General features: G+C 36.5%; 1 protein-coding gene across 1 annotated transcript in view; it reads left to right on the forward strand.

The window, feature by feature from the left end:
- POLN (polymerase (DNA directed) nu) overlaps window positions 1-21,285 on the forward strand; it is a 104,349-nt gene that overhangs the window by 30,775 nt on the left and 52,289 nt on the right. The window contains exons 15-17 of the mRNA XM_010577280.1: window positions 14,881-14,938; window positions 16,490-16,567; window positions 16,996-17,110. Of these exons, the coding sequence (XP_010575582.1) occupies window positions 14,881-14,938; window positions 16,490-16,567; window positions 16,996-17,110 (251 nt within the window). The remainder of the gene's footprint in view (window positions 1-14,880; window positions 14,939-16,489; window positions 16,568-16,995; window positions 17,111-21,285) is intronic.

Raw genomic sequence — 21,285 nt, forward strand, 5'->3', positions numbered from 1 at the left:
CTAGAATCGGATATTCTGTATTAAGGTCTCTTTCCTCCAGCCTTCTGCAGCAGAGGCAACTGAAATGCTACTAATGAGTATATGCTTCTATACTTCTAAACTAGAAGGTGTTTGTATCATTAAACTAAAAAGCATTAAGTGGTGGGTTTCAGGGGGCATTTCCTTCCTTTTAGTAACAAAAAGTTATGCTGAAGTTAAGTGAAATTTTTTACCTTCTTAGACCAAGTGAAAAAAAAAAAGAAAGCATTCCTATTTCTCCCCAGGAAAAATGCTTTTACCAACTTGTCCAAAAAGGCAAAGAAATAAAATAATTCAACCTGTCAAAGAAGCATGTTAGCCTTTAATTTAGAAAGCAAGAGTGTAATTTGAAAGAGAAGCTAATTAGGGTGTGTGGAATGTTAATGTGCTCAAAGAAGGACTATAAAAAACCTGAAATATTGAATATACCTCAGTCTCTCCAACAGATGTAAGTAGTATTTTCTGATAGTGAATGCATGATAGAGAATTGTATGCTTGTTTATTAGAAAATGTGTGTTACTAATAGTGTTTGGAGTATGAATAATAAATAACCCATCTGGTTTTCATTCTAATGGGAGAGACAATCTCTTGAAGCAGACACCTCTCTGAACAATTGCCATCAAAAACGAGTCTTTTCTGTCAATTAACTTAGCAAACCACTTTTTCTGATTATCCACAGTGTATTACTTCCCTTCTGGGCTGTCTTCTGGAGTGAATGAACTAATTCTCTCTGAGATAAAACTCAAATGTACTTTTGGAATAGTTTTGGGATCACTTATGAACAGCGTGGATGAGATGCTGCCTGTTTGTCTCCCTTTTGTAACACTATCCCAATAGGTTTTACATCCTCAACATACCCACATGCGCACACCAAGCAGGGTGGACTGTCAGAATCATGCTGTCAAAACTCTTGTGACAGTTCTCCAATTTCAGGCATTTTTGTCCCTGGCCTCATTAAGGCTATGGGCTCATCTGTGATACTACCAATACTTTTTCTGAAAGTTTATAGTCACAATTGGATTCCAGCAAAAACAGGATCCACAAGGTATTTCAGCAGTGGTGAGCTGCTGTACAAATTTGAAGTGTACTATTTTTCCCCTGTCCCTTTCCTTCACAGCTTTTAGAAGGCTTTGGCAGAGCTGATGCAATGTAAGGAACCAGACACCAAGTCTGGGAGCAGGGATGTGATCACATCTTCCCTTTTTTTTTTTTTTTTTTTTTTTTTTCCCCCCAGAAATAAACCAATGCCTTGGCTGCTTTTGAAACTGCACTATTAGGAATATAACTTTTGTAAACTAGTTTTCATACGCTGTCCTACTGAAATGAATGTTGACTTAAAGTGGACAGACAGTATGGATCTTACATTTGCATTGATCTTACTTGAGTGTGTTTTCGTTTGTTTTTTTTTTTTTTTAAAAGTACGTTCATTGGAAAGCACTGGGGATAGAGACAAGTCAGACATATTACAGGTTCATATAAAACATCTTGTCAAAAGTCTTCTATAACATCATCTAGGGTAACAAAATCATTTATAGGTAAGTATGCTCTGATGTGGGCTTTGCTAAAATAATGGTAGGTTGTCTTAACAGGGGTGAGAATGCCTATGCATTTTCTTGGACCTTTGCATCAAAGCAATTTAGTGTCATATTTTCTAGTCAGTGCAAACAACTATCACTCAGATGAGCTGATATGCTATTAGAGAAAGTCAGAGCGTGCATTCCATTTGTTATGGTTGTTCTGTGTTCTGAGAGTACCTCTTGTATTCAGAATGTATTTTTGTGCCATGCTTCTTTTCAGTATATTTATTCCAATAGTCGAGTCATATGCTGATTATGACTGCACTAATAGCACTAAAATAGTATCTCATTTTATGAGTATTTAGAGTTTTGATGTTTTTACAATCTCTTTTGTTGTTGCTTTATTTTTTTAGAAGTATATTTCAGTGAAGGCTTTGGCATTTAAAGAAACTGTATTTACAACATTGGAGACAGAAATTCTCTATGTCCTCTCTTCCTCACTCATCACAGTTTTTGTTTTATGATTTTTTACTTAAAAATGAGTGAATGAGCATGTTGACAAGACTTTAGTTCAGTTGCATCCATGATGAAAATTTATACTACGTTAACATTACAATAGAATTTTCTTAGTTATTGGTGTGACAACTACAGTATGAAGAGTCACTGTTAGTCAGTTGTATGAGTGTTAACTCATGCCTGATGCCTCAGAACATCATGATGTTGATTTAATATCCAAATGCAGAAATAAGGTTTCTGCATCACAGAACTTTGTTCTCCTAGCATCTTGAGTACACAGTGTCCTTTTCTGTGACGTATGCATGTCTTTAGCATTCTCTGTAGTAATGCTCCTTATTTGTATAAATTCGTTAATCTCTTGGTGAGTGTGGTGTATCCAATACATGGACTCCGTTTTATAGCATAGTGTTTTCCATTTCGCTCAGTAAAGCTTGAAGCATCATCTGGGCTGTAATTCTGTAGTAGTAAGAGCAGTTCAATCACGTATATGACTTCTATTTGGGATTATCTTTGTATGTATAATTGTTCCTGTGTGTTATTTAAAGAAAGATAATGTGTAGCCAGTATAAATCTGCTCCTATGCGGTAATCAACATACAAAATGCTTGCATTTTATTTATGCGAGATAAGATAGGGAGTCTGTCATTATTTCTTCTACAAACTAAACATAAGCACAGAAATATAGAGAGCAATTAAAATTACAGCTCAAAAATTAAAGATTCTGTACAACTCAGAATAATATCGGCTAAAGTATTTTTAGCACATTATGAAATATTGACCGTGGAGAATGAATTCCTCCTTCACTCTCCTTTAGTTGCTGGCAAAAAGCTCCTCGGAGAAGCTTAGACTTGTAGAAATGAGAGGAAAAAAGTTCCTGTAAAACTTTCCTTTGCTAGAAAGATGATGGCACTGCATCCTTCTACTTGTTTCATTAAAATTCAAAGATACTATGTATAAATTAAATTGTCAGCACTTGAGTGCCTACTGCTGTTGAGTGGGCTTTGTTAAGGTAGTTGGTTATATGCTGATTCATTTTATGCTTTGAATGGCCTTTGCTAGTGGCATTTTGGGAATGCTGCAGGTAGAAGCCAAAACTACGCACTGATCATGTTTTAGAAATCCATGCTGGAATATAGCTAGTGCTACTGCCAGGTTATTTTTCTCTAATATGAATGTGACTGGAACACATAACTAACAAGAAACAAAATTAGTGTCATCTTTGATCAAAACAAGTGGTTTTTTAGCTATGTAGCTTTCACTACCTTAGAAATTAAATGGTGTTTTAAAGTGAATTATAGTAATGTCTATTACTTAAGAGTATTCTGTTACAGAAGTTAACCTATACACTATGTTGTGTCTCTTGGAATTGCATTAAGTCTTATTCCATGTAATTTTAGAATACTTTAAGAGCAATGTTAGCATGGTATTTTGGTTACAAGAAACAAGTACTGCTATTCACTTGTAGTCTGTCACCGTCTTTGTTTTCCGCTGTTTATCCATACAGATTTCAACTCCTGGATGAGCACTTTTCTTATACTTGAGATTGGCATATGCTAGCATCCCCTGAAGTCTCAATGTGGTCACAGTCATTGTACCTCTGTGCTGAGGCGTTTAACAGATCCCATGTCCTGCTGAGTTCATTTTCACTGTTCTCATCTGTAAGACAGTTGCTCAGATTGAATCTTCAGCAATGTGCAGAAACGCATGTATGATCTTTATATTAGTTTAAATATTTGTGTGCCTATTTGTTATGAAGTTATCTGTTGGTACCTCTTGTGAGTTGATTAAGATTTTAGAAATTCTGCTTGAAGATTTTTTTTTATTATTATTATTATTCTTCATAATGAAGTATTCCATTAGTGGCATTTTTAGATATACACTTTTAGGAAATACTCAAAGCTTGGAGACTTATGTTCTGAGAGGATGATTAAAAAAAAAAATTACAGGCACACAAATTATGTCTTGTCTTTTATAAGCTCTCAAAAGTGAGAGGTGTTAGCATATTCCTCTAATGTCTGAATTCCTTTTTGCAAGGATAAAATATAGTTTAATTCTTATCTCAACATGGGCTTCACTATGTTTTAACATAACAAAAGTATTTAAATAGTTTATTTTGCTATATAGCGTTCTTCTAGTGTACATAGTTCTTCTCCCATTCTGTATCTCAGCAAAAATTAGTTCAAAAAATCTGAGAGTTCTGACAAGACAAAAAATGGAGGAGACGGAAATGAAGAATAATAAAAAGAGAATGGATTATAGGGCAAGATCAAAATTTAGGTACAGTGAAAGAGATGCCTTGTATGGTCCAGTTTTCAGACAGTACTGATTTTCAAAAGCTTTGTCGTTGGCATCCCAAAGAATTTCAGGAAAATTATCTCTGTAGTTCTACATCCCTCCTACATTTAGCTTTCTCTGCTGACAGTTCTTTTTTTTTCTGTGTCAATGAGTGGAAAATTTGCCCATTCTTTATTTCCGCAGAATCCTTTCATAAAACCTCAGGAAATTTCACCCAGGGTTTTGAAGATGGAAACACTTTCTCAGATTTGGAACAACAGCAACAAAAAGTAGTGGTTTGTATAAGGGGCACTGAAGATAGAATAGGACAGAGGTCATCTTGCTGACTCCCACATGGCCTCATTGTCCTTAGTTCTCCTGTACTAGCATGATCATCTGCTTGCTGTGGCTCTTAGGAACTTAAAATTAAGGACCACTTGTATCAAATCAAGAATTGTCCTTTCCTCACTGTGAGCGAAGAAAGAGACATTGGTTATTTAGGTTTCCTTTAACTCCTTCAGTGAGCCTCCTATTCACAGTCTTTTGTAGCCTTTTAAGAGGAATTCCCTGCTAACATATGCTCAGTAAATTCCTCAGTATGTGAAACAATCTTGTTTGAGATGCTAAATTTTACCCTTTTGTAAAACAACTGTTACATCTTTTCTTTAGAAAGTACATTCCTCCAGTCTGGAGATCTTGTAATTTTTCATGTGTTTAAAGGTCTAGTATTTGTACCTTTGGGCAATATTCCCTTGACACTGTTTACTTGAAAGCTATAATATACAGCTAATATTCAATTAGTGCAATATTTACTAGCTCCAACAAAGCATTGTTCTCTCTATCCCTTAGCACTGTTTTTTTACCAAAACCAAATCATATCTTCTTGGAGTTCATCCCAGAGTTTAGTAGCCTCCCGTGTTAATGAACATTAGTTTAACAGAGCTTATGTTCTGAATATAATTTTCTTTCAGGAAAATGAAATTAAATAAGTAATTGAATTTAGTCAGTTTATATATGGGAAACAAAAGCAGTCTTTGTCTCTTTGACAGATGCGTACTCACTTGCTGTGCAAAGTTTAGTAATCTATCAGTATATAACGAAGCATATGGGCTGAACCCATGATTTGACAAAATAATTTGTCACAGAATATGTCAAATCAATAAGTTAGTAAAATTAAATATTTTTTGTTATTTTAAAAATCACTTATCAAGTCCTTTCTCATGTGCTGCTACAACATTACTACTTGAGGTCATCGCCAGGTCTGAATTTCAAAGAATATGGCAGAAAAAGGATTGGTCATAGGAAATCAAATACAGTCTTCTTACGGCCAACTCTCTAAAGTAAGAAGTCAGTGGTTTTGGTTGCCCTTTTCTTATCATAGAATCATAGAATGGTTTGGGGTGGAAAAGACCTTAAAGATCATCTAGTTTCAACCCCCCTGCCATGGGCAGGGACACCTTCCACTAGACCAGGTTGCTCAAAGCCCCATCCAACCTGGCCGTGAACACTTCCAGGGATGGGGCATCCACAGCTTCTCTGGGCAACCTGTTCCAGTGCCTCGCCACCCTCACAGTGAAGAACTTCCTCCTTACATCTAATCTAAACCTACCCTCTTTCAGTGTAAAACAGTTACCCCTTGTCCTGTCGCTACATGCCCTTGTAAAAAGTCCCTCTCCAGCTTTCCTGTAGGCCCCCTCTAGGTACTGGAAGGCTGCTATAAGGTCTCCCCAGAGCCTTCTCTTGTGCAGGCTGAACAACCCCAACTCTCTCAGCCTTTCCTCATAGGGGAGGTGCTCCGTCCCTCTGATCATCTTTGTGGCCCTCCTCTGGACCCGATCCAACAGGTCCATGTCTCTCCTGTGCTGAGGACTCCAGAGCTGGATGCAGTACTCCAGGTGGGATCTCATGAGAGCAGAGTAGAGGGGCAGAATCACCTCCCTTGACCTACTGGTCATGCTTCTTTTGATGCATCCCAGGATACGGTTGGCTCTCTGGGCTGTGAGCACACATTGCCAGGTCATGTTCAGCTTCTTGTTAACCAATACCCCCAAGTCCTTCTCCTCAGGGCTGCTCTCAATCCATTCTTCTTCCCTTGTATTCACTTTGAAAGCTGCTTAAGCCTGCGGGAAGGTGATGAATTACTTCTAAGTCTCCCACTTGACTGACATCTAAAACATTGATAATTCTGTGCTGCTGGGTAAAGCAAGAGGGGAGTGCATTACCTTTGAAAGATTGTTCACTGCTGAAAAACAGTAACTTATACCAAAAATGAAGAAATCCTTTACCAGAAGTCTATAATTCTGTGGTTTTTGACAAGGAAAATAAATGTGTCTAATTTTTAACTAGCCACTAGGTGGCAATTGCAGACAAGTCAAGATTTGCTTAGGAATGCATGTACACATACATACCAGACTGGTATTGCTATGGTGACCTTGTTCATTTTCTTATTTTCTCTATTTATGGAGCTACATGCTGTATTTTAAAAATTAGATCTTCAGACTGTCCTGGAATTGTGTCTCATATAGAAGCCACAGAAAATAACTGTTTTTTCTTTTATAATAATAAATAGATGCTGCTATGGACAATAATTAAATATGGCAATTTTCCAAAAGAGAAATCAGGAAGGGGTTGTTCTGGGTTTTTTTTTCTGCTGTGTAATTTCTTACGAGTTAGTTGCCACCAACTTTAGAGGTGCCAGACAAATTGAGTAAATTTGCTGATGTGAGTGCCCTCAGGACTGCATTGACTACTTTGGGCAGTGTGCAGTTTTCCTTGCTCTTTCTCCAGCAGCTTTGGCCTTTAACAAAGGAGCAAGCAGAGTATTGATGGTTAAGGAAGTAGCTCACTGAACCTGTTCTTGCATTTCTTCTCAAATTGATTAACTGAGGTATGAGTGCACAATTTACCAATAGGTGCTGTCCCAAGTAAACCAAGAAAAGAAAACTGAAAAAGAAGGAAAAGGAGTGAGAAAATTTTGAAGCAACAAATAAGCAGGGGAAAAATCCAATACAAGAATAAAAAGAAAAAAGTAATTAGATGTATAGAATATAAAACTTAAAGGAGTTGTCATCTACCTATCTGTTACCATTGTGATGAAGTCTGGTCTTGCAGACCAAAGTATTACTTCTGCTCCAGAAGTAATACAATGCTAGTCATCAAACAGATGCCATGAATTTAAAAGCTTACTTTGTGTTTCATTGTGTATAGCTGAGTACTTGTTCAAGGAGAACAGTTGTGGCCTAATTATTTTCGTAAACTTTCTGGAGAAGATACTAAGAGAAACTCCAGAAACTTTTGGACTTCTAATGCTTCAGTTTTTGCTGGAGTGCTACATTTCATGAGATAATCTAGAATTTCATTGCTCTGAACTTTTTTCGAACAGAAGAGAAAAATCTGTGTTTTTCTCAAGTATTAGGAAAGAATTGATTTCCTGAAGCAACAGCTATCAGAGTAATTAAATGTGACAGGATCACAGTCCCAGTAATTATTCTTGCTTATAAGAAATGCAACTGGTTTTTGCTATTTGCTGGTATTGGTAGTCACTGTAAAACAATATTTAATTCTTCTATTGTCTTTATTTTGCTCTAGTGTTTGGCACTTTGCCTTGCTGTAACAGCAGGTGGATTAGTCGCCAAATCAAAGGAGAGAGAGAGATATATATATATGTTATAACTTTACCTGGTCTAACTGCTTCCTTACATCTGTTCAGTCTAACTCCTTGGCTGTTTTTGATCTTCCTTTGTGACACATCCATACTGTATATATTTATGAATGGATACTATTATCTCAGTAGTAAGTTTTGTCTCTGTTCTATTTTTAAATAAGTCTTTACATCAGTGCAGGAATTAATTGGAATCAAATGTCCAAAGACTAGTCTGCAGCCACCTCTGCGCATTCCCATTTATTTCAGTAACTTACTCTTGGGGTTTTTTGGTTTTTTTTTTCTGTTCCCCTCCCTGCAGTTTGTAGGTCTTCAGACAGACATGTTCCATAGATATTTAAAAATGCACATCTGAGCAGTTAGTAGATTAATGAGCTATTTTCTAGTAAAAAAGAATATACATATGGCTATAGATGTGTGTGTATATATACACACACACACACACACATCTATTTCTAGGGAGTTACCAGGGTTGACTGAGGTTATTTGCTCAAAACATAGCAATTTATGCTACTGAAAATGTATATGAAGAGGAAGAGAAAGGTATGGGTTAGCTGAATCAATATAAATAACTGAAAGGGGAATTTAACATAGGAAATGTGATCAACAACCCTACTTGACATAGAGTAGGAAATAATTAAAATGCACCACCAGCCTCTGTGATTAGGTGAAGTCTAACTAGACTGACTTCAAAGGTAATTTATCTAATATATATCTGTATACTGTAATCCTTCAAAAGAACCAAAATAACGTACTGGTTTTTAACCTAGGAAGGAATAAAAAGATCAATTGTAGATGTAGAATTTTGGATACCAAAAATGGAAAGCTCAACAGAAAGTGTAGCTGACTGAGAATAAGCTCATCAAACTGGGAACTGTATATTATTTGTTGGATTTTGTTTTCATTGGTAATTCTAGTCTTGTTTGATACAATGACTTTCCTTATGGATTAGAGCATCCTTTTTGCAAGGCTTGAATGCTTTATGAGAAAGCTGTGTTTGCGAGGCTCGAACAGAGACGTCAAGAGTCAATCAATTCCGAGTCTCCTTGCCAAAGTGAAGTCTGTCATTGTTTCTGAAAGGCTCTGTATACAGCAGTTAACAGCATAGGCAAGAATCTACACTGTCTTCACCTGAAACAACAGGCAAAAATAGAACAACTTTTAATAGAGGTATTTTCAGAACCAAGAAAACAGATTTCTAACCTGTGCTAAAACACCACAGTAAGGAATGCATCAGGATCATCAGTCAGGATGGATTATAGTGGCAAAAAAATCAGATTATGGAGGTAAGAGAAAAACAGACTGCTGATTTCTTTCCAACATGTACAGTTTTAATCTAGTGTTCCTAGTAAGATTTTTTTTTTTCTGCCATGCCTATGGTCCCTTACCCAGCACGATGTTTTCTGAAGAGTTTAACTAAAAAACAGTGATCCAAGAACCATCTAGATGCTGGGAAAATGTGTTAAGCAACTGAAATTGTAAAAGAGGTGATGAATTGATGGAGTGCTAGGTCTCTGTGTGGCAGGTCCATTGCCAAAGAAAGGTGTCAGCTTTGGACATCCAGGAAAAAGACAGTCAGTCTGTGCTTCTCATACCCAAATTGACTCTAGTGCAGATAAGATTCAGTGCTTTTTTCTTTTAAGTGTGGTAACTATATTACAAAATTTAATCTTTAATGATTTAATGCGTGTAGGGGGAAGGGTGGGTGGGAAAAGGGGTTTCACTGACAACAAAAAGGTGAAAAAGAAAAGGGTACAACTGTAAGGTTGTATGTTTTTTTGGCTTTCTACCAGTCATGACCTGAGGTTCAACACGGCCAAGCACAATGTCCTGCACTTGGGTCACAGCAACCCCATGCCACACCACAGGCTTGGGGAAGAGTGGCTGGAAAGCTGCCCAGCAGAAAATGACCTGGGAGTGTTGGTCAACAGCCAGCTGAATATCAGCCGGCAGCGTTGCCCAGGTGGCCAAGAAGGCCAACAGCATCCTGGCCTGCATCAGAAATCGTGTGGCCAGCAGGACTAGAGGAGTAATTGTCCCTTTGTACTCGGCACTGGTGAGGCTGCATGTTGAATACCACGTTCAGTTTTGGGCCCCTCACGACAAGAAAGACATGGAGGTGCTGGAGCATGTCCAAAGAAGAGTAACAGAGCTGGTGAAGGGTCTGGAGCACAAGTCCTATGAGGAGCGGCTGAGGGAACTGGGGCTGTTTATTCTGGAGAAAAGGAGGCTGAGAGGAGACCTTATCGCTCTCTACAACTACCTGAAAGGAGGTTGTAGGGAGGTGGGTGTTGGTCTCTTTTCCCAAGTAACAAGTGACAGGAGGAGAGCAAACAGCCTCAAGTTGTGCCAGGGGAGGTTTAGATTGGATATTAGGAAAAAAATTCTTCACCAAAAGGGTTGTCAAGCATTGGAACAGGCTTCCCAGGGAATTGGTTGAGTCACCATCCCTGGAGGTATTTAAAAGACATGTAGATGTGGTGCTTGGGGACATGGTTTAGCGGTGGGCTTGGCAGTGTTAAGTTAACAGTTGGACTTGATCTTAAATGTCTTTTCTAACCTAAATGATTCTATGATTCTATGAAACCATAAAAAAATGGAAATTTCCATTTATGCAATCAAGTAGTTCTTACTAATCGTGTTGCAGGTTTACCAAAATTATTTATGAAGCTTGGCTCTATATTTTTGCATGCATTTTTCATAATCAAGACAATACAGTTCTTTTTCTCAGCTTGCATTTTAAGACATGATATACCATCTGACTGCAATTTCTGCAAAATATTTGTTTCTGTCCTGAATCTTTGAATTTTAATGTTATGCTACAAGTGTACTTTATATATTATATATATATTTTTTTTAAAAATGCTTGGGAATGAAACCAGAGTCTTTTCTATGGTTTTCCACTGCCTCATACCACTGAAGGCTTCAGTTCTGTCTCAGTCAGAAATCACGTGAAATAGAGAGAAGGCAATGGGTTGGCACTGGGATACATAGATTAATTGGTTACAGTAATGTTATAAAAACAGAATCATAGAATCAGAAGATAGTTGAGTTTGGACAGGACTGCTAGAGATTGTCTAGTCCAACCTCCCCTGCTCAAAGCAGGGTCCACTAGAGCAGGTTTCTTGGGACCATCTCTAGTCGGGGTTTGAATATCTGCAAGGATGGAGGCTTCACAACCTCTCTGTGTAAGCTGTCCCAATGTTTGACCACTGTCACAGTAGAAAAGTTTTTTCTTATGTTTAAGTGGAATTTTCTGTAATTGTGACCACTGCCTCCTGTCCTGTCATCGGGCACCAGTGAGAAGAATCTGGCTCCCTCTTCTTTACACCCTCTCATCAGGCATTCTGAGCAGAGGGGAAGGATCACCTCTCTTGACCTGCTGGTGACACTCTTCCTGATGTAGCCCAGGATGCTGTTGGCCTTCCTTGGTACAAAAGCTCATTGCTGGTTCATGTTCAACTTGTTTTTCACCAGGATCCACAGGTCTTTTTTTGCAAAAAAGCTGCTGTGAACTCTATGACTCTTGAGATGCCTCTGAATCGCAGAGCAGCCAACTCCTCCCAGTTTTGGATTGTCTGCCATCTTGCTGAGGTTACACTCAGTCCTGTTATCCAGGTTATTTATGGAGGTGTTGAGCAGTATTGGCCACTGGGGTACTTCACTAGCGCCTGGCCTCCAGCTGCAATTTGTGCCACTCATCAAAACCCTTTGAACCTGGCAGTTCAGCCACTTTTAGTCCACCTCACTGTCCACTTATCTAGTGTGTACTTCGTCAACTTGTCTATGAGGCTTTTATGAGAGATTGTTTTGAAAGCCTTGCTAAAGTCAAGGTAAACAACATCTGCTGCTCTCCATACATCCACCGAGCTAGTCACTTCATCGCAGAAGGCTATCATTGGTTAAGCACGATTTCCCCTTTGTAAATCCATGCTGACTACCCCAGATCATCATCTTGACTTTAATATGTTTGCAAATGTTTTCCAGGATTATTTGCTCCATCACCTTCCCAGGAATTGAGAGGCTGATGGCCTGTGGTTTTCTACATCCTCCGTGCCCTCCTGGAAGAAAGGAGTGACACTTGCTGTCTTCCAGCACTCAGGAACCTCCCCTGATCATCACAGCCTTTCAAACATAATTGAAATTGGGCCCTCGGCTTCATCTATCCCTCTATCCATTGGAACCTCTGGAAATGAATTTTGGATTATGGTGGTTTTTTATAAGTTTATTAATTTTTTTTTTAATCCAATGCTAGGGTTTTCTTGTTAATTGACCACTAGGATAGCTTGATTCCCTGTCCCTGCCCCCCCGCCCCAACCAATGAAGAGAAGTCTTAATAGTTAACTTTCACAACCAGCTTTTCCATCACACTGTTTCAAGTATATTCCTTCTTGTCTGTTGGAGCATAACTGTTCAGAGAGAGCAATTTTGTTTCTCTATAACTTCTGACAAGATGTGGATGCCCTTTTCTAACAATAAGGGATAACAGTCACGTCTCAGATTGGATCTGTGAAGGTTTTGCAGAAATATACCTGAAATTAATACATAAAAGCAAAAATACAGGCTCTATTATGTAGTCCAAGGTGGTAATAGTCATTTACCAAAGGCACATCAATCTACTTTTGATACAATAAAGCTGTCACCTAATTTTCAACTCAAGCAGAGGAAAGCTTTCCATTTGGAAGACTCTTCTGAGATTGTCTCCTTATTTCTTCATCCTTTTAAATATCTAAAGTACATTTATCTCATCAAATTTCATAATCTAAATCTTAGAAAACATCACCTCCAGGGGAATCTTAGGTCAACTCGTTGTAAGTATGTTACATACAGATAGATTGAATTACCCACTGGAGATTCCTGTCTTCATCTACTGACTACAGAGGGATTCTAGTCAGCTAGTTTAGACCAGTGACTAGCCTAAAGACGTCTAAAATTAGATGAGAGGAATCTATTAAGCTACTGCAATAGCTTAAAGATGAGCATTACCACTTTGATGTTTCTTGACTTCTTTTCTGAAGATTTATTCAAATTATGAGTTGTTAACTAATTTACAAGTGAAAGTACATTTTGCATTTGCAATTATTTACTAGTTTTTCTCAGAATTATTAGTAACACTTCTAAAACTCATTAAAAGCAGACTTTCTCCATATGCTGTCAGTGAAAACAAGATAGCAATATAGTGATTTATTTTTACCATTGTAGATAGATTTTGAAATAAATTTTTATTTATTTCACTTTGTTCAGGATTTTGAAGCTAATGAGTTAAGGAACAATAATCAGTTGTAATAACTATAAACAACTCTTTAACCTGTGCTGGAGGTTATCTTATTAAGTACGTGTCAATACCAGTATAGAGCCCATAAGAAGTCCATACAATGATCTCTACCATTAAAATTATTCAAGTCAGAATTAAAATGTTGTGATTTTGTTCTTTAAATGTGTAAAATTAGGCTCCCACATTCACGTCCAGATGCATAATAAAGGACTTAATTTTTTTAAACTTCTGAGGATCTACTAGCTTCCATGGCCACTTAAACTGCATATTATTCATACGAACAAGCACCGATCTTCCCCAACTTGTTATTGATAGAAATCAATACTTATTGATAGAAATCAATATTTATCAATAGAAATGTTAGTTTTGTGCACAGATTAAATAACCACTTATTTCAAAATATGGTTAGTAGCATTACAATAAGCATTGCCATAACTGTTTTTTCAAATGTTTCTGGAAACTGAAGAATAAAATACTAAAGATGGCAAGTGTTTCTTCTAGCTCAATCTTTGTATTGATGGATTGAGAGGAGTGTTCCTAGTTTATCCATGCTGTGAAAATATTATGTATATTATGTATTAGTTTCCTATCTCTCTCTCTGTATGGTGCTGTGGTGGATGTTCAACTTCAATACATTTAATTGTAGATCTTTAAGGGTGATACTAAGACTAGAAATGATGCTGTTGTGTTTTGGGGGTTTTGTTCTTTTACTTCTGCTTTAAATTTCCATAGCTTTTGCAGTCTGATCACATCCCTCTTAAGTTTAAAATAACAAATTTGAGTTCAAAATTACATAGAAAATGGTCATTCTGATTTGGAAATTATATAGCACTATTCCCATCTCCTGAATTCACAGTATTACATAATATTAGTATGCTCATCTAATTCCTGAACCAATTGCAAATTAATTGTGTGGAATTAGGAAAATTGAGTTTGATGCACATTATCTCATCATGTGTTACCTTTGTAGATGAAGAGGCATAATGACATAAAATAACAGAAGAAAGCTATCATGTGTCATCTTTCATGCTTTACTAGAGGTGTATGAACCCAGATCTTTAAAGAAAAATCTTCTATTGTTCCTAGTCCTGCATGTTTGTTGATAAACTTAGTTCTCGCTTTTAACCTTGACTGATACGCTGTAGTTAAGAGATCCTTCTTTATTTTATCATGCATTTCAAAAAAGTGGGAATAGACATTAGAAAAATTTCTAGAGGCTGAAGAAGAATCTGTTCTCTTAGCTTACGGCAGGGTTTATATGTATTCTTTTCTTGAAAGTAATGCACCATATCTAAAAAATACAGGCTAAAATAAGAAGAAAATTATTTTTAATGGGTTATTAATCATGTTCTGTGGTACATCCAGAGCTCAGGATTTGGAAAGGCTGCCAGTGAGAAATTGTTCTTAAAAGCTTCCAATTTTCAAGGAAGAAGAAATACTCAAAAGTATCAATAGTTACTCTGAAGACTCCTTTGAAAGGCAAAATGGTTAATCTTATTTATTATATGGGAAAAACTTGTTGGCGTTATTATCACTCATGATCTTATGCTGCTTATAAATTGTTCATAAACATGTTTTCATAAACTTTAACTTACTAAGCATTTTTATTCTTATTTGTAGAACATTCAAGGTGTCTCTAAACATCCAGTTAGAATTACAATGAAACAGTACATAAAAGGTAAACTATGTTTTTATTAACATGAAAAGGCAATTTTATCTAATTATTTTACTGAGTTCTATTATATTTTAAATCAGACCAATAGCTCCAGCATTAAAGAATAGAATATATTATTAGTGCTTAGTTATACATTAAAATTTAAACCAATTACTTCTTGCTGGTTGTTCCTGCAAAAAATTTGCTATTTCAGCACTAATCTAAATAGTCACAAACTTTTAGATTTGTTTGTTTCTCTCAGCTATCTTACTGTTCTGTTTTCCAGATGAAATTATGCTTCTTAACTCCATTAAATATCCTGGGGATGATTTTGTGTGCATTCAGCTCATAAGGCTTTTCCCGAGATGTTAAAGCTGGGTCATTTTGATCAAACTCACAACTAAACACCAATAGTCAGATGTGTTGTTTTTGATAACAGAAGCAGATTTAAGGCAGATGATTCAGAGAGAATCAAAGTAAAGTCTAGAAAAGCATGACCCAAGTGATAAAGAGAGAAACCCACAATAGTAGACCCAAATATAAGAGAGAGATTTACCAACATAAACTCTCCTTCTTGAATGCCTACAGCCACAGCTGGGAAATGCTGCTCATTTGTTGCACTTGGTTCTCAGATAAGGGCAGGCTTGCCTTTTCACAGCTGTTCACTCCCTGCATTTGAAATAATACAGATCATAAAACAGGAGTCTGTTGAAGACAATGTAAAACTTTGACAGCAGTTTTGTTTTATCTACCTGTTTCATTTTTATAAGTATTTTTTAAAGGTTATTATAAAAAAATGTGTGAGCAGTGGCTGTGTAAACCTGAGCTGCCATGCATAACTGTGGCACATAGGCCTTTCTGGAAACAGTCCAATCAATTTTGTTAATGATCTTATAATATGTGCTTCTCAAAAACATTTTTCTAAGTTTTTCATTCCTGTATCAAGACACTTATTTTTTCCACTTTTATGCTGATCAGATTAATTCTGTTGTATTTCAAACCACCATCCCTTTGTATACCAAGACAAGTGGTATTCCCGGGATGCACTGAGTTTCTAATACCTTGTTGATGTGTATTATTGCTTTGTGATATTATAGGGGATTTCTGTCATTAGAATTTGGATGCCTATATCAGCTGTATGTTCTCAATATTATATGCCCCTACCACCTGTAACTCAGAATTTGGTTATTAACACATTGCTGTGGTATGTTCGAAGATAAAATATATTTTTTTAGTTCATCTCCGTGGACCCTTCCTTATCTGAATGCCTCCTTTATTAAGTGATCTGTGAATAATGTTAGTTATTGTAGATATTTGTTAGCTAGTGTTTTGGGAAGGATTTGGTTTTGATAAAGGAGAAGTACGCAGTACTGCAAAGATGGAAGAGATAAAGACATTGTCCATGACTGATAGAGTAAAATAATGGTGGCGTTGGCAGTTGGTGCTCTGCTAGGTTGCTTACGTTGCCATTTGTGTGGTTTTGTGTGTTTGGTATGTCATTTACAACCTCCTATGGTTTGCAACACAATATTTTTGGACTGGGGTTTGGGACTTAAATGTCTATCTCCTCTCTAGGAAAAGAAGAGGAAATAGTAACTATTTCCCCAAGAACATTGTTTGTTTCAAAAAAAGGATATACGTTTTTAGCAGCAGGTAAGATACTATTTATTATTATTCTCATACATATTAATGTTCGCAGTTCTGTTATCTCTTTTTCCCCTCTCCTTTGGATGACATTATATTTTAGAAGGCTGTCAAGTCCCTTAGTATCAATTAATATTGTTATATGATGTATACTCCTTAGTGTGCTTTGGAAGTGGATGATATGTAAGCCTTGTCAGTAGAAACAAAGAGCTAATAAGATTAATTGACACCTGAAGATAATGAAGGAATCAGACACCTTGTGATCTGTAGCTGGAATATAACTTCTTTAGATGAGCTTTTTACAGGCATCTTTTTTTTGTGTGTGCAAGGAATTGACTGAACAGTCCAGGCTTACATTTCAATTTGTAATAGTTTGGTTAAAATGGAGGTATATTTTTATTTTAGAGTGATAGATTTATTTTAACACTGTTTACTAGATTTTTCCCATATTGAGTTAAGGATCCTTGCTGACTTGTCATCTGAACCAGAACTTTTGAAACTATTCCAAGAACCTGAAACCACTGATATCTTTTCCACACTGGCTTCTCAGTGGTAAGAGTAAATGTTGCTTTTTTTTTGATAGTAATTAGACAAAATAGTAAGAATAACTTAAACTATTGTACTACTGTGTAGTGATAACAAAAGACAGTATTTTGCTACAGTATCTATTGTTAATACTGTTTTAACACCGTGAATTATAATTCCTTTCTGTCTGTCTGAGTCTTTTCTTCTCCACTGTGGTAATTACTGTATGTCAAAATGTTGCAATCCAACTGACCTGTATGAATGAGCCTTGTGACTAAAGCTGGTGCAATAATATATTGTGAACAGTGCATGCTGATAACTGTCTTACTGTATTACTGTTCACCAATTCTATTTAAAAATCCAGAGCAGCAGTTAAGTAGGTTATCCATCTGAAAAATTGCAGAACAACTTTCTGCAGTAAAAGTACCAGCATTTTTGAAACCTGCTTGGTTATCCAGTAGAAGTATTGGAATCAAATTATGTATGACAAGAAGTAGATTGACTAGAGCTCATGAGATTCTTTTGAACTCATAGGGTTTAGTGCTTCCATCTTGTGATGGATGATTTGATACTCGGACAAAGTGGTGCTAGTAATAAAAAAACATATTTCTTATCTTTATTCCCAAATTATTATTTAATGATCTCTTCAGCATGCAGATAAAAAGATTAACTATCAAAAAGAAGGAATATTAGTTACTTAGCTGTTTGAAGGCATTTCTTATTACTGTTTGTATTATCGTGATGCCTAAAAATCTTCCTTGAGACTGGGACTCCCCTCATACTCTCAGTGCATGAGCATTTGATAAGTGACAGGATAGATGTCAAGAAGCTTAGAGTTTGAACAGATAGGTCAGGAAAAGATTGAATAAAATGCTATAACGTATAAGTAGATTGAACAGAATGATGTCGTGTAAATGTCATGCAATTTTCATATTTTCTTTTTGTTCCTCTCTCTCTCTTTTTTTAATTTTTTATCTCCGTTTTTTGTTGGAAGATTGTTAGCTGAAAATGAAAGCAAAAACAAATATGATGAACTCATCAGTCCTGATCTAGCTCAATTCCTATCCTACAGTTTCTAAATTTTTGCAGGCATAGCGTTCCCAACCACAGTATTTCCTACTCACTGCAATATTTGCTAATATACTCTGAAGTAGTACAAAGAAGCAAAATGGAGTTCAAATTATAATTATCCTGCTACCAACAACTGAATCAGTGCTTGAGGCATGTGCATTCTAGGAGAACGCAACTCAAGGTCACAAACATCCCAATGAATGTAGCTATGGAAAGATCGCCTTTCTCTTTAGAGTCACTTAGAAGCTTCTATTGATATTATAATCAACTCTTAGCTCTAACATGATATCACTAGAACCTCGTGATGGAGTTAAATCCTTATTTTAGTTTGGAGGTATATTGCAAATGTATGCATGAAGATGAGTCAAATTTTGTCTCAACTCTGGGCAAGGCTCCAGAAATACCATTCTATTCAGCAGCCTCACAGCTCTTGGCAGCCATCAACCTCTTATAGTTGCTACACAGTAACTTTAAATTTAATGAAATATTACAGGCAAATATTTTTATCAGACAGAAGTGTCATGATGTGTCTACAAAATCATTACATAATGATTCTGCTGACTCTTCTTTTAAGCTTCAGGAAAGCTAATGCTTGGAATTAACTTTCTATTGAATCTATTATATGACTTATTAATTACAGAAACATGAAAGGTGTGTTTTAATCTCATCTAACCTTGGACATCTGTTATATACCTGGAGAGATGCATTTGACCTATTGTTGATGTCCCCTGTGTAATAAGATCAATCACATATTAAAAGTGTTGACTTTGCACTCTTGAGAACAAAGTAGGTCTGGGGTGACCAGCTCACATGTAGACATCTGTATTTGTTCTGACAAATTCAGTTCCTCCTATTGGATGAGTTCCTAGTGAACTCACCTTGGGTTTTGGAATTTTGTCCTTGATTTAATTAGCGCCAAAGAGAAGACATAAAATCACAAACTTCACAGATACTTTCCTGTTCCAGATACTTATTCGTGTCTTGTAGTCCACTACTAATAAAAAAAAATCTTTAGGGCAAACAATTATTCATTCACTTTATTGTAGTTGATCCACTGAATTGGTATTAAAAACAAGTTATGAGAAGAAAGAGCAAAATAAACAACAAACCTTTTATCTCCTCTTGGTCTCCTGATTTTCTCTGGGTCTTAATCCTTTAAAATCTGTGCAAGTTATATACGAAGTGACATACCAAATGTTTTATGCTATTTGAAGGAATTGCACATTGTTGCTATTTGTAAATATTTTCTAATGCATTTTTGACAATTGTAAAACCTTGGCAAAAAAAGTTTTTTTTTTCTCTAACAGATCTATAAGGAATGAATTAGTTTCTGAAGCTCCCTCTCAGAAGAAAAAAATTAAGTTAGTGTCAGTGTCTGATAGCATTCCAGCTTCTGAATGTATGTCAGTTGGTATCTTTTAGCAGGTTTTCTGCATCTAAAAATCCTCAGACTAATGAATATTAAATCATAAACAGTAAAGAATATATTATTGGACAAAAATCTGAGCCACACCCCAGAGTCCAGCCAAGTTTTATACCAGTTTATTAACTTTTTTTTTCTTTCCTAAGCTTCATGGCTTCTCCACTGAAATGTGGACCTTCGGGCTAAAGCCTGAATATTTAGCCTTAAGGCTAAAGCCTTCTATCTGAAATCCAACCTTTTGAAAAATCTTTAGAGGCTTCTTATAGCATTTGGCAACAAATACATGTGGTGGGTAGTTTCTGCAAAGAGGTTAGCTGTATGAGTTTCTGATTGAATTAACATCTTACGTATAAAAGCTTTCCTTTCATAATTTGGTTAGGCATGCTCTACAGTGATGCAGTCTATCTCTGGGACCTTAGAGATGCGTCTCTCTTGGAAACCTGTTGGATCCATGTTTCTATTAAACATCATTTGTATGGAATCTTTATACTGGTCAACAGTGCAGTGTAGAGATGCATAAGTATGTGTCAACCCAAACTGTCTATACATTACAGCAAAAGGCTTAATGGAGGTACTAACTTTCATGCTAAAATTCAGTGTCACGTGCAACACCGTATCCAACCCAATAAACCTAGCTGAGAGGCAATCCTCTCTACAAGACCAGTCTGTAATCTTGTACTCATGGCTAGCTTACAGAGATAGCTCGTTTCAGAAGTAACACAGCCTCCACCGGTCAGGGCTTCCCTGCACTATGCTCAACTGTTTGCTGTAGATATTGCTTGCTGTAGATAGTTTTTTAAGTATTGTGTGTTCTGTTTGACAAAACTGTCTTGAAATTGATATTCAGAGAAAACTCTCAGAAGCTGGTGTTAACTAGTCACTTAATGGGAGTTTCTGGGTAATGTCATGCCTTGGTCTCATGTGTTTTATCCTTAAAGTGCTTTTTTCACACAGGAATAACGTTTGTGGAATTTTATTCCATGGAATTCATGGAATAAAATAAAAATGGCATCTGTTGGCCACTTTGCAATAGAGTTGCTTCTCTTGGCTTTTTTTGTCAGTGAAAAGTCCAAGCTCATCTCTGCTTTGTACATCCAGTATATTTTCTGGTCATCTAACATAGTTACCCCAGCTACAACTGAGATGATATAAATGGATTTTAATGTTCGCTTGTATATGCTTAGTACTGTTCCTACTCTTATCCTATCCTGTCTGTAATGATGATCATATGCTATTACCAACATTATCTTAAACCAAGTACTGTGTTATGGCCTATGAAAAGTAGGCCTTAAATGACAGGTCAACACCTGCTGTTACAAGAACACCAAGAATGCATTACATTAATGACCTACTTGCTACTGAACTCATAGTAAAGTTTCAAGGCTTGCCTAAACTTCTGAAAATTCATGATATAATGGATTCCAGCTACCTGCAAGTTCACCTTGTGTTATATTGTCTTGATGTCCTATGACAGTTACAGTCCTTTGAAGGCCAAATCATCATTCCAGTGCTGAAGATGATGAGAGCTGTCTTGGCAGCTGTCTGACCAACCAAGTGACCTAACTGCCATAAGACATCCAAATGACAACAAATCTTAGAATGAAATTGCTCTCACTTCTTTAATCTAGCTTTTACACAGTGAATGAAAAATAAGTAATTGTATTTAAAATGCTGTTGATGGGCATATCTTAAAATCACGTTCAAAGAT

This window comes from Haliaeetus leucocephalus, unplaced genomic scaffold (genome assembly GCF_000737465.1).
Source record: "Haliaeetus leucocephalus isolate CR32 unplaced genomic scaffold, Haliaeetus_leucocephalus-4.0 Scaffold51, whole genome shotgun sequence".
Taxonomy (NCBI): domain Eukaryota; kingdom Metazoa; phylum Chordata; class Aves; order Accipitriformes; family Accipitridae; genus Haliaeetus; species Haliaeetus leucocephalus.